This window comes from Lepisma saccharinum, chromosome 1 (assembly GCF_977018435.1).
Source record: "Lepisma saccharinum chromosome 1, izLepSacc3.1, whole genome shotgun sequence".
NCBI lineage: Eukaryota > Metazoa > Arthropoda > Insecta > Zygentoma > Lepismatidae > Lepisma > Lepisma saccharinum.
The window spans coordinates 182,995,188-183,009,250 of NC_139229.1; the positions used below are offsets into that span (position 1 = coordinate 182,995,188).

The 14,063-nt window shown below is 37.4% G+C and overlaps 1 protein-coding gene across 2 annotated transcripts in view; it reads left to right on the plus strand.

Annotated features, from left to right (window-relative positions):
- Positions 1-1,304: 1,304 nt before the first annotated feature.
- LOC145990511 (proton-coupled zinc antiporter SLC30A1-like) overlaps positions 1,305-14,063 on the plus strand; it is a 29,492-nt gene continuing 16,733 nt past the window's right edge. Inside the window, exons 1-5 of one of the 2 annotated variants that reach the window (XM_083126207.1) lie at positions 1,305-1,438; positions 2,075-2,288; positions 6,132-6,256; positions 8,742-8,839; positions 10,523-10,846. In XM_083126207.1, coding sequence (XP_082982333.1) covers positions 2,112-2,288; positions 6,132-6,256; positions 8,742-8,839; positions 10,523-10,846 — 724 coding nt within the window. In that variant the 5' untranslated portion in view covers positions 1,305-1,438; positions 2,075-2,111. Of the gene's footprint in view, positions 1,439-1,534; positions 1,673-2,074; positions 2,289-6,131; positions 6,257-8,741; positions 8,840-10,522; positions 10,847-14,063 lie in introns of those variants that run through there. The other variant, XM_083126211.1, reaches the window with a different exon arrangement.

The following is a 14,063-nucleotide window of genomic DNA, read 5'->3' on the forward strand; positions in this document are numbered from 1 at the left end:
ATAATTCTATTGGAGATGGTCTTCCATTCTATTAGGCTCTTCTTTGCCAGTCTGTTTAGGAGTATCCCTTTGTCATTCCTGTGTTCTGCATTATCTCCTATTTGTCCTGAATACAGAATTGTATTTCCTTCTCATGTTGGTATTTCACCAAAGTCTACCCATCTCACCTCACTCAACCCAAGAATTTCCAGTTTGTATTTTTTTCATTTCTCTTCCCACTTGTTTTAGTTTTGAGCTTTGTTTCAGAGTTCTGATATTCCAACATCCTATCTTCGTTTTCCGTTTAACATCAAAGGTGGTCATCAAAACATCTGCCCGGCAATCTAAGGTGTGCAGGTTATTGGCGTACAGTACCTGAGCTTGATGGTGGCGCTGCCACCTAAAGCATCGAAGCATACGGTTTTCTGTCGGGATTGTCTCCCTTAGCCTTGAAAGATCCCTCTTCACCACAAGGCAGTGATTCCCTTTTTATTTAACCCCAAGAGGGAGGGTTGCCTCTTCCACCTTCTATGCCATACCAAAGGACTTCTTCACCACCGCATCAGCCATTGAGGTCTTCGCCGTAACCCTGGCAAGGGGCCCTTACAAGGTGCTACATCCGGAGCCAGATGGACCAAGGTTTTTTAAAGAGATAACTCCTCTTGGTTTTCCGCCTCCACTGTTGAGATGATCATTCATTCATCTTCCTCTGCCTTTGGAGCTGTTTACCATTTGGTTGCTTCTTAGTCTGGCTGTTCCTTGCCAGCCTTCCTGACATGGGTAACGCTACCAGTAACAATGCTACTGCCGGTTTAGCCTGACAAATCATTAGAGCATGCAAGCCTTACCACCAACTAGAAGGTTATGCAACAACTAGGTGGAGTTTCGATAATTGCTTTCCATAAATTTGTACTATGCTTGTTGGAAATTTCTGAGAGAATAAATAATTGAATATGCTTTACATTTGCTGTCGAACACATAGACGTACCACTGTCAAGAAAAACTTGGATGCTTTGGTGCATCAATTACAAATCAAATGTACATTGTAAATTACTGGAACTTCATTAACTCCAAAGGTTGCATACATATATTTAATATTGCAATGGCTTTTTACAATGGTGAAATAATAACTCTTCTCCTTAGGATGTATTTAAACAACTACTTTCAATATCTGGCACATTGTTTCCTTCCAACATCTCTCGTTTCAGTTCTCTTAACTTTAAACACACAATGCAAGGCAAACATGATGTCATTCATTGACAGCAAATGTTGTTTCATTATCATTTATTGACCAACCTGTAAGTAGATATCTTGGCAATGGTCCTGCCACCTGTTATTGAAAAGTTACCACAAAATTGCCTTTACAGTTGTAAGCAAAATCCATCACCTGCTACTAGAAGAAATATTAGCACAAAATAATTGAAATAGATTGATTGTGGCTTGGTCAGATTTTTAAAAGGTATCCTAGAGTTTGTTGCATTTCTTGACCAGCAACTATCAAGCTAATGTCACCCTCCCCAGCCATTGGTGTACTGTAACTTCAGTTTGACAATCACAATTTTCTACTTACTTATTTTTTTGTTCATATTCTTACTTGTCACATAGTTTGTTGTTCTTGTTTTGACTTGATGTTTCAGACTTTATAAAACCTTGCCTGAAGAAGAAAAGGCTTAGAAATATAAAATTATTACAAGTAAATAATACATGTGTATTTCAGGTAGTTAACTGTGGTTTGTTAACGTTGAGAACATAACTCATTCAGAAGGTAATGAAAGTTGTGCCTTCCACCATGGTTTGAACTTAGTTGTGGTGGTATCTAAGACCTGCATGGTATTTCAGTTGGTATAGGATTGGCATATTATGCCAAGCACCTAATTGAGTTTCAATGTTCATAACTTTTCAATTAATGTGTTAACTGTGTGGCATTAACTATTACATACTGCTGGTTCAGTTTGATTTAGAAATATGTCAGTTTATACAAACTTGCATTAATATATGATCAGTGTGATCCTTAGTTACAAGTCTATCACAATATTTTTTTCTACAGTTGTTTCTTTGTCAAATATAAGCTATCATTTTCTTCTGTATACTACAGGTTGTGCTGCCCTGAAACCGTGAGGGTTGTTTGTGAAATGTGTTTGTGCATGAAAAAGAAGTACCATCTGCTACTCATGTTCTGGCTGATTGTCATTTATTTCTGTGCAGAAATTATTTTGGGATACATAACTAATTCTTTGGCGATGATAGTGGACAGCTTGCAAGTATTCAGCAATGTTGCATCCCTGGTTATAGCTTTCCTGTCAATGAAGGTAATGATTTCATGCCTTATTGTTTATTATTTCAGCCCAGATGTTTTACTTGCTTGAACTTGCATGAAAACATTTATAAATGTATAGCAAAGATATAAAAGAATGCTTTTAGGATGTTAGCAGGGTGCTAAATATTCTCATAATAGTAAAAACTAAGTAAGTGGCCACGGTGGCTCAGTCGGTAACGCGTCTGACTACCATGTTCGATCCCTGGCCGGTTCAAATCCGGGAACTTTTCTAACGATGGAAGCGGCTCCGGCGCCCACCCAGCGTCGAATAACATGGGTACCTGGGGGGTAAAGGCAGTCAGGGGCATGTTGCTGATCACATCACCCCCAGTCACGACCGGATCAAGGAAGTGTGGGGCATTACCCCCACACCCCCTATACACCTTCATGGCATGGTGCTAAGCACAGGGGAACACTTTACTTCTTTTTTGTAAAAACTAAAGTTCAAATCAACAACCCTGAGACCTTCTGTAAACAAAACCACGTGCATGCAGAAAGCATTGCAAACTCATAGAAGTAAATTAATCGACACGAAAATCCAGCGTTGTTACAGGATTCATTACGTAAGGTAAAACAACGGCCAATTTGTAGTATGGGATAAGCTGCCGCAAATGACGTCTCACTTTAACCCAATGCTCTTTCTTTTGTACTTATTGCTTCACCTTTATGGTTAACTCTTTACACCAGTAATCATTTCCCATAAATTTGACTTCTTTCTTGCATGTGAATTGAATATATTTTACTTGCATTTTTTTAGACAAAATGATATAACATGGTAATGTATATTTCTAAGGTTTGATATAGATAGGAGTGTATTTGAAATTTGTTTGTAGATTTTATGTAAATTGAATCTTATGTAAATAAAATATATAATGGGCATAAACAGCCATATGCAATGCTGTAAGTCCAATAAATATATTGATGATGATTATCAAAACAAGACAAAGAAAGTTCATAAATTTATTTCGGTTGGAAACTTTGACAAGCATCCTAATAACGATTTTTGTTCTGCCAAATATAGTGCACTTCGTAAAATAACTTGGTGACATGGCAAGGCAAGATAAGTGTGAACACTTTGTAGGAATATGCATTGTAACTTTCAATGAGCTTAGAGATTTGTGTACATAATGATTTTTTATAACATTGGTTATTTTCTAAAAATAATCGTGAACAGCAAGGAAGTAGTGCCACTTTCAACATGGCGAGTTCTATGTGTGCCGGAAGGTCTCCGTGTTCAGTAATACATCGAATCGATGAGACGGTTTGTTTACAGAAGGTCTCAAGGTTGGTGATTTACACTATAGCTCTAAGCCATTATCACCTTCTTACATATACTGGTGGTCTTATCAGTTCTTACTGAAATGAAATTACGCATTTCACTAGTTTCACTTACTCTGTTTTATAAAAGTTGCAATATCAATAATGTTCGGACAGTATGTAATATTTATATACTCGTAATTATTTTCATGATAGCCCATGTTCATTTGCTCAGCAATGAATTGTAGACAGTATGTCCTTGTAATATTTCATTCTGTATGTTTCACCAATTTTATATTTATACTGGCCTTCATTCATTCTTAATGCTAGTTATTTCTCTTCTGATGTTTTTGATGTAACAATGTTGCAGATAATTATGTTCATATATGTATATCTTAAGCTCATTAGGGTGTGCCTAGGCACACCCGGCACACCCCGTAGCTATGCCTGTGGAGTGACTGTCCGCAAAAAGACGAAAACAAGAGTCGGCATCAAAGCCTTGAAGGATCGCTGGGCTCTTTACTACAACCCCTCGTGTTTATATCTGCAGCTCAGCTGGATGTCTTTAACGGCAAGATGAAACTGTCTACCGAGTGTCTGATACTCCATTAGTGCAAAGCACTAACGCTCTTGTTTTTGAGAATAACGAGTAGGGGTGTGGATTTGAAGTCAGCAAAAACCTCTGAATCAAGTAGGTAAATAAATAAGCACCCAAAGGATAAAAAATGCATTTCTGTTTTTTTTTTTTTTTTTTTTTTTTTTTTGTTTGATCGTGGTGACGATGATGAATGGTGGTTAGATGAAATTAGGAGAAAGTTATTTTATATTAAGCAAATAAAATTCAAGCGTACCTATTACTGTGAGGAGGGCTCCCACGAAGTCTACTGGTTAGTGCTCTAGATTTAGGTGCGAGTGGTCCCAGGTTCAATTCCCAGTACGAACTCTCAAAATTTCGGTGTTAACCCAGCATCGTGAGAACAATTAAGGAGCTACTTGAAAAGAAGCAGTAGCGGGCTCCAGTCTCGAAAGTCAGAAAATAGCGGCAATGGGAGGATTTGATGCGCTCACCACAAGTCACACAAAGAAAAGCTAGCTAATTGACAGGCTATGCCCCTAAGACAGCTCTTGTACCACGGAGTTGTTTGTAGCAGCATTTTTGTGAAGAAATTCGAGATTAAAGATAAGTTCAGTTCTTTTGCTTCACTCCTATCATCCCATTTTTTAAATTCGTACTACGTATTCAATCAAGTATCTAATTCTCAAAAAATGCACTGTCTCGAATCCTGGCATGGCCTTGTATGTTCCTTTGTGAGTGTCCCTTCTTCAATTTTATATAAGCGTCATTCATACTCATCGTTACAATTCACCTAAAGAGGCATAAAAGTGACATAAAATAAGAAAAATAGGCATTAACATAGTTTGAGAACTGTCCCATTGCTGGCACAATCAATAATTTGCATATCACTTTTATGCACTGAAGTGTGACTGCAGTATTTAAGCAAACCTCAGTTTACAAGAATTTATTTTCATTGTGTTTTCAATATAGCATTTCTGCATGTATAGTAATTTCCCGATTTTTTAAGCAAACAATTCGCAACACAGGATTGGTGTCAATCTTTTGTCCCTTATTTGGTGATATTCCAAGCACTTCAGACTGTAAATAGTGCCTGTAAAAAAATGAACGGCAAATTTAGAATTTGCCACGTCAAATTTGTCTTCTCAATAATTTTTTGAAACTTCTCGTCGGAACGAAACATGGAAAACAATATCAGTTTTTTAATATCGCGTTTTACTGTACTTGACGCCAGTATTTGTGTCTCGAACTTAGATGTGAAATGAGAATCCTACAAAAATAAATCATAAGGAACACACAAATACAACAAAAATTCAGTGGTCAGAAGTAGCATCGCTACAGTATCTAGCTACAAAATTTTTAGCTGTAGCTGTAGCGACACTACATTTTGAAAATTGTAGTTGTAGCGGTAGCGAAGCTACAAAATTCTTCTAGTTGTAGCGAAATTTTCGGTACAGCTAAATTTTTCTCATCATTTTGAGGTGAATTTTGAATGTGGCAACAGTGTCAGAAAATATCGACAATAACCCTTAATTTTGCAGGAGGTTGATAAAGACAAAGTCTATTACATGGAAATACAGATTATCTACATTGTAGATTATAGATATCTGCATGTTATTTAATTAGTATCTGAATAATTCTGATATCCAGATAACTAACTGACATATATGATAACTGATATTTATTCCAGCTAACAGCTACGTTTTTTTGAGCTGCATCACTATTTTGGGGAGAAACATGCCTAGTTTGCTGCACCGCTGGAAAAAAAGTGCCTCGTTTGCATCACCCCCGGAACAAATCCTGTGGATATCCATGGTGTTAGAGACACCACCCCTAATTTATTTTAAGATTTGCATTTCTTTCCAAAAGTAAAGACGTTTTTGAAATCACCTTATATTGCATTAGTGCACTTCTACTTATCACCATTTTGTGTCCATTTATACCATTAATGCCAGATGTATTTGTTAAAATAAAATATTCCTTATATTTGCATACAATTTGAAGATGTCACCAAAGAAATGGTCACAGAATACTTTTGGCTGGGCTAGGGCAGAAGTTCTTGGAGCACACATCAATGCTGTCTTCTTAGTGGCTCTGTGCTTCTCTGTAGTGGTTCAAGCTGTGAAAAGGTAAGAGTAGCTTGTACCGTCATTGTTTTATGAAAACACGATGGTTATGGTTGTAATGAGGTTATATGTAGTCTTATCTTGATGCTCCAAACATGTCTTTTCATTTTGTAGTGATTAGTAAATATTAATAATTAAATGTTAATAGTTTCATTAGAAGCATATAGAAATATGCCTGTATAATATGGGATCCTTTTTACCAGTGCTGTATATTCCAGAAAGTTCTTACATTAATTATACTGTATTATTAATGTTATAAAAAAATCGTCATACAGATACTACCTAAGTACATATAAAATTGCTAGGGAAAAATTAATATAATTAATACATTCTACTAGAAGAGTAATCCACGAGCAAATTTTATTGTACAAAATTATCAATGGATCAAACTGAAAAGTAGGATTTTTTTTTTTTTTTTTTAAAGTTCAATGTGAACAAACATTGGTTATTCACTTACGCAAAAATAGGTTTGCTTTTGCACTTGCTTCGCTTTTGCAGTAAATTGTACATTAGTCACGTCAATTGGTAAAGGTATTGTAATATACCTAGGTATAAAAGATGGTGTGAAACTGTGTAATCAATTTTCATTCTATATAAGTACGGGGGAGGGGCTGTTTTGCTTATCGTACACATTGTTCACGAATCCTGAAACCACCAGTGTGTATGTATGTATATCTATTTATCTATATGTGTGTGTGTGTGTGTAAAATTAATTTCATTGCATAGACATGAAATCACAAATTTTACATGATTAGTGCAGTCCCAATGCAAACTTTGTCTTTACTTGAGAACTAAGCAAGATGCTATCAATATACATATTTACCACAAAGAAAAGCAGCTTGAACAATTTGAAAATATGTGGGATGGGTAACACAGAAATACATGACAACAGAAGATAAATTGCATGGGATCAGAGTCCACTTCTCACAGGTTAGGGAGAATTCACACCGAAGAGACACGTGTAGGGAGATTTCACACCGAAGAGACAAGATGCACGTGACACGCAGCCAAACAACACTTGTTTCTTTGCTCAGTTTGCATGATGGTACCGATGTAATTGTGTTAATCAGTTTATTAGTTACCCGAAAAAAGCATAACAATAGACATTTTAAAATGTGATTTACATGTAACAATTTGTGCAAGTTATTGAAACTCTGAAGAGGCATGTTGTGCACGAGAAAACTGAGAAATAATATGCACTGACCTCAAACTGTATATGCTTGACTTTCCAGCCTGAATAAAGCGAATACCTAATCATTAGAGAAATGGTTCTCAACCTTCGTGAAACCATGTCCCGGTATTTATTTTAAGTCAATGCACTTAGTCCAAGAATTTTCCTCATAAATCTTTACAGTATTTTAAGATTTTATGCATGAATTAATATGTACCTATGAAATTAAATATTGGTAAATAAATTCTAGCATAATCATAAAAAGTAATAATAGTTTGTTATGTGTGTAGGATTGTTGACAAAAATAAAAATATGGATGATGAAGTGGTAACGTCTCCAGGTTCGATAACTGTCGGAAGCACGTAGTGGTGCTGGTCCCACTTTAAACTGTAGGTCGAGACCTGATAAGTATATTTGTGCATAAAATGGACTTAAACAACGAAAACTCACAACTCAAATATGATATTGGGATTATGATAGTTGTCAACCACTTTCAGCAGAACATTTCGCAGCTCAGTATAGTTGATACGAGGGCACGGTATCGGGTCGTGGCCCGGCAGTTGAGAAACAATGCACTAGAGTACTGTACCATGTCGACTGATCTATTTTGGACTAAAGTGCCTCCATATGCTGGCTTTTTCAAATAAAAGCAGTCACGTCATAATTGGTGAAAACACGGCCTCTTTACACGATGTTGAAGGCAAATTACAGCCTATAACTGCATCAAAAAACTTGATAAAGCAAAAAGAACGTTGTGTTTAAATCTTAAAACATTGTACATATCAATACTTTATTATATCAACAAAATTTGAGCTTCAAACATGTTGTAAGGCCTCCGGTTGGGCTCTCTTCTAGGTCTAAATATAGCTTGTTGGAGTGAAGCATTCACTGCGCATACGCGAACAACAAACTGAGGTGACATGATGCACAGTATTGAGAAAAACAGCACAGTCCGAGAGACACGTAAGCGACATGTGACACGTGCATCTTGCCATGTCTCTTCGGTTCGAAAGGTTGCATTGATTACTGAGGGTTCGCTTCCAAGCGACACACACATCGTGTCGCATGTTGTGTGTCTCTTCAGTGTGAATTCTCCCTTAGGTTTAAATTTGGATGTTGCATGGGCATCATGCAGTTCAAGCTCTTGACTTGATTTAGTGAAATTTATATCCTCTATGCATTTTTGTCATCACAAATTAACATTGAAATGAAAGCATGCTTACATCTTGACATGGAACCTTGGTAATATCTCAAAAGTTTTCTTTGTCAAAATTGAAATCAGAGTTTACTCTTTGCGCCTCTATTTTATACTTACAGACTTGTGGTAGTGGAAAACATCAAACATCCAAAATTGATACTTGTGGTTGGAACAATTGGCATCATTGTGAATATTCTTAGTTCACTGTCGTTTCATGGTATGTATGCATCGTAAATACAAGTTCATGTAAAGTTAGAAAATTTGTATTGAAAGTCTTTATAAATTGTAATGTAATATATCAGTATTGGCTCACCCAATATTTATGCCATTATATATTGCTATGGCAATGGTATTACCTATACTCCATGGTTAAATTGTAATTTTAAAATGATGAATGCTCATAGCATTGAATGATAGTGAAAGGAAGGTAAAAAGTTCTTCACTTAGCATAATTTTGTCTATTTAATGCTTCCTTGTGTTAATGTTGTTCATGAAGAGTGTATGTTCTTTTGCATCCTCAGTTTCAGCATCAGATGCAATTCTGTATGAATTTGTTTTCTTGCTTTGTTATGTCCCACTACTATTGAATGACCTTCCTGGTGGGATAGAATATAATAGAATAGAATAGAATGGTCTTTATTTAAGCAGGCGTGTTTCGGTCTCATGGGCCGTTCTTACAACCAACCCTTGTCAAAGATACAATAAATGAATAAAAAGAAAAAGAAAAAAGAACACACAATGATCATGATAATACAATAAAGATAACATAAAGATTATACAATGATAAAATAATACATTGAATAGATTAGTATATATACTGTGGAGTAAAGATAAGTAATAAGTCTTCAGTAGTTCAATGTGTGTGAGGGGGGGGGGGTGGTTAGGTATGCATTATATGATGTATAAGTGCAGGTGCAGTTGTTAACATATGAAGGTTAATGAAATTGTTGGGACAATAGAAAGTTCTTCAGATTTTTCTTAATACTTTGATGGCAAATAATGTTAGTCAATGGTGCAGGCAGTTTGTTCCATTCCCTGATCCCTGTAACAATGAAGGACTTGTTATATGTGGCGGTTTTATGTTTGGGGATTTTTAGATTGTGCTTCTTGTGGATATTATGTTCGGCTGTTCTACAAGAACATATCTTATTGGATAAGTATTTTGGGGAGCTACTCTTAAGTATTTTGTGCATCAAGGTGAGTGTTAAGTAACACTGTCACCTTGTAATCACAGGGTCTTAGGTTCAATCCACATTGCACCATGGCTTAAATCCTACTTGAAACTGTAGCTCCAGTCCAAATTACCCGAAGTGAACTATAACTGTGAGCTTGCTTTATGCTCTGAGTTACCCTTGAAGTTGTTAGCAATGGAAAGATTTGAAATAATACACATTTGTGAGAGGTCTGTCAAGGAATTGACAGTTCAGAGAAACTTGGTAGATTTTCACGGTGTTCATAGTGTGTAGATTTAAACATGGTGAAAGAATTGCATGGTAAAGTTCACATTTTCATGTTGCTCTTTTTGTTGTCATCAATTAATTTTGAAGGATCCCTGCCTTCATTAACACAGGGTTTGGCATCTAAGCCAGAGATGCTAAGTTTTTCTTTGGGGGGATTTAAAACTAGGGAGAAATACATGTATATCCTTCCTGACGAAGGCACTTTAGTTATCCTAGTTAGCCTTAAAATTATCGACAATTTTACCAATAGAATATATTGGCCAGTACGAATTTGGTACTGATTAATTCATGTAACCCCTAATTCATATGTTTTGTACGGGATGGAGACAATTTTGACGAATTTTTGCTGGTGATGATATAGTTTAATGTGTGTATAGAAATATAAGATAGTAAATATGAGAAACTAGTAAAATATTTTTCTAAAATTTATTTTTCTTCAGATTCTGCTGATTCACAAGATAGTGATGTTCAAATGTGGCTTTCCAACAACCATTGCAGACTCTCACGTCTATTGGTTGTAAACAACAATGCAGAATCCTATGAAAGTGCTGTAAACTTACCAAATGAATCACTTCAAAAAGGGCGACTAAGCCAGATGAATATGCGAATGATTTCAAACATCCTCCTAGATTCCTGTGGTTCTGTTGTTGTCATCACATCTGCAACAGTTTTGTGGCTTACCAACTGGGATTACAAGCTCTATGTTGATCCTGCTCTCAGCCTTGTCATGGTGATCCTCATCCTTCGTTCAGTGTGGCCACTCTGTAAGTACCCTTGCTTTACAAATACTAATTACAAACCTCACGTTAATTCACACTCTGTGGCAGAGTGATCAATGCAATATGCTATGAAGCCAGAGTTTCCAGGTTTGATCCCAAGTTAAGGCATAGATATATCATTGTGTTTGCCCCATCATCTATTCATCAGTTCTTCATTCACCACCAATATCACATTTAGAGTGCCATGCAAAAGTTTATCAACATTTTTGTGATAACATTTTTGAAACTTCACAGATTTAAGTGAAATGGGTATCAACAGGTGGTAGATCAGTTTGGACTACTTTGAAATTTGTTAAAATTCTTTATTCCATTTTTTCAACCTGGCACTTTTACATATTCTTATCATTGTAATACATGAGAGCTTTGAGCAACAATCACCAAACTAGTCACCTGTATCAACACACACTACTACTTGGTTTCCAAGCCCTCAGCATCGATCACAGGCTGGCACCTGTGTGTCATGAAGTGAATCAATGTGTCTATGACTGAGAGGGATATTGCCCCATCCTTTTTTAAGCTGAGCGAACATCTCGAGCTTTCTCCAGCTCGTCCCACATGTGCTCGATGGGATTCAAGTCCGGGCTCTCACTTCATGCGAGTCATGTGATGGTGGTTCATCCACTCCTTGTCAACCCCCAATCGCATTTCGAGGTTGCCGTCCGAGATGATGACAAGCGGATGGGTACATGACATTCGCAAAAATGTCCTTGTACATGCACTGGTCTATGTTGCCCTCAATACGGTGGAGGGGACCCATCCCAAGTGCAGAGAAACACCATCACATTCTCCATGCTATGCTTGACGGTGAGCAGTTGGTACTCGGGAGCCAGAGGCGTATATTCGGGGCTATCTAGGCTATCTGCGAAGCCCAGACTCAGTGAATAAAATACACAAAAAATATCTATCAGAAAATGTGCATGAAGTTGTTCATTTCAATAAGAAGATAAACCTGATTTCTTAGAGGAGTTGGAAACATTGCCCACTTTCTTTGAATTCGCGAGACGGCTGGCCCAGTGCCTGCGGGCAACTCCACAGGTTCACTGTGGTCAAGCTTGACAGGGCCCCAATGTTGCAAACCAATTTTTCCCAGCATGTAATTTCCCCAGGATCATGGAATTGTGGAGCCAAACTGTTACAGGAGAGAGAACAGGGTTGCATATGGTGGGGGAAAAACCCTCCGAACTTCCACAACAGTCTGGGTCAATGTTGCAAACCAATTTTTCCCAGCATGTAATTTTCCCAGGAATGGAAAATTTTGAAGCCAAATTCGACAAGGGGAAAGTGTGTCACATGCAGGGACAAGAACATCATTGAATGCTTGCAGAGGAGTTGAAAAAGAGGTTGTTGACCTTCAAACAACTAGAGATACAGTGGGGAGTAGAAAATTGTTGGCTGAGCGGGAATGGTTTATGAGTGCATCTAAAAATTACCGAAATGACAAGGACCAGTTCTAGTCTAGATCGCGTCGAGTGGTCTTGGTGGATGGAATTTATTTAAAGGCAGCGTGTGAATACAGTAGTGAGTGGATTGTATTTTTGTGAATGATATGTGCGGTGTTGTGTAGTGAACTGAAATGAGGGACATAATTAACAAGCTGTCTATTCGGCTTACGAATGACTATAAGCTCCAAATCGCTGTGGATTTTTCTTGTATGTCCACTTTATGAACAGATAAGCTAATGGGGATCGGACCTACAGTTAAAGTGGTATCTAAACCACCATGTATCGAACCCGGAACTCCTTAGTTTCAAGACAACTACATTACCACTGCGTCAACAAGGAGTACCCGAACTTAAAATCGTGAAAACAGGTAGGTTGAAATTTTATTTTTATTCTCGTATATAGGCCTACATAATATTTCACAATATGGGCCTCTTATTTATGCAAATAAGAGTGAAATTCTTGAAATTCTTTCCTTACTGACAGTGTACATTTCCATGTTTTATTTATGAGGTATATATTTTTAATCACAGAGTCACATCACTTCAACCCGCCACCCCAAATGAGTTAAAAAAACAAAAACATCCCCACCAGCAAATTTTTGTCCATTCGAACACTATGATATTGTGCGATAGCCCAGGTTCTTAACCCAGTATACGCCACTGTAGGTGGGCATACCTTTTGCCTTTGGGACTTCGTACCCACTCCTCACCATCCATTTCAAAGAGAAAGTACTTGCTCTGATTGGTCCGCAGCATATTGTTTCACTGGCTCCGTGTCCATGTCAGGTGCTGCTTTGCTCACTTCAGTCTGGCCTACCTGTCCTTGAGGGAGATCAATGGCTTTTTTCACAGACCAACTTCCGAACAGTCTCTCAGTCCTCACAGTGTTCACGGACGGTGGCTTTGCTCCCGACCTTGGTCCGCTGTAAAACTCTGCAGATGGCTGATCTTGGGATACCAAATAGCCTCCCAAGCTGAAGGAAGAGTGGGGCAAGATCCTCAGTCTGTGATCGACTCCATGCCATGAAGGTGCCAGGTAACGATTGATGCTAAGGGCTTTGAAACCAAGTACTAGAGTCTGCTGATACCGGTGACTAGTTTGGTGGTTGTTGATCACAGCATTCATGTATTACGGTGATAAGATTGAAAAGAATCTAATAAAGATTTTTAACAATTTTGTAAACCACCTGTTAACACACCTACCTGCGAAAATGGTAATAAACAAAATGAAAGAACATTTATATGTGAAGAAAACTGTTTTTGAATCATTGTGTTTGGAATTAGATAGAACAGAAGTTACAGTGCTTTTCATAAACATTTGAAAACACTAAAATGACATGCAATTAACTGAAAATGACCACCAGATCTAAATACAAGTCTGAAAAAAAAAACAATGTCGATTTTGAACATTTGAAGGATATAGGAATAAATTATTAAAATTTAAAAAATTGGGAAACGAAAAATTAATTCAAAATTGGTCAAACTGGCATGGAATAACCCATATATGTCTGCCCAATACCACCATATATGGATCATTCCATACAATTTCAATTTTTAATGTGACTTGTCCAGCATAAATGTGCAACCCATTATGGATCCTCCAGTAAGCAGAACTGGCCGTATGTAAAGTGAAAGTGGGACAAGTGTGCAGGAGAGGCGAGTCCCGGCCACATATCACGTTAATAGTAAATGAAGCAGAACTGGCCGTATGTGCAGTGATGCTGAGACAAGTGTGCAGGAAAGGTGAGTCCCAGCATGGAA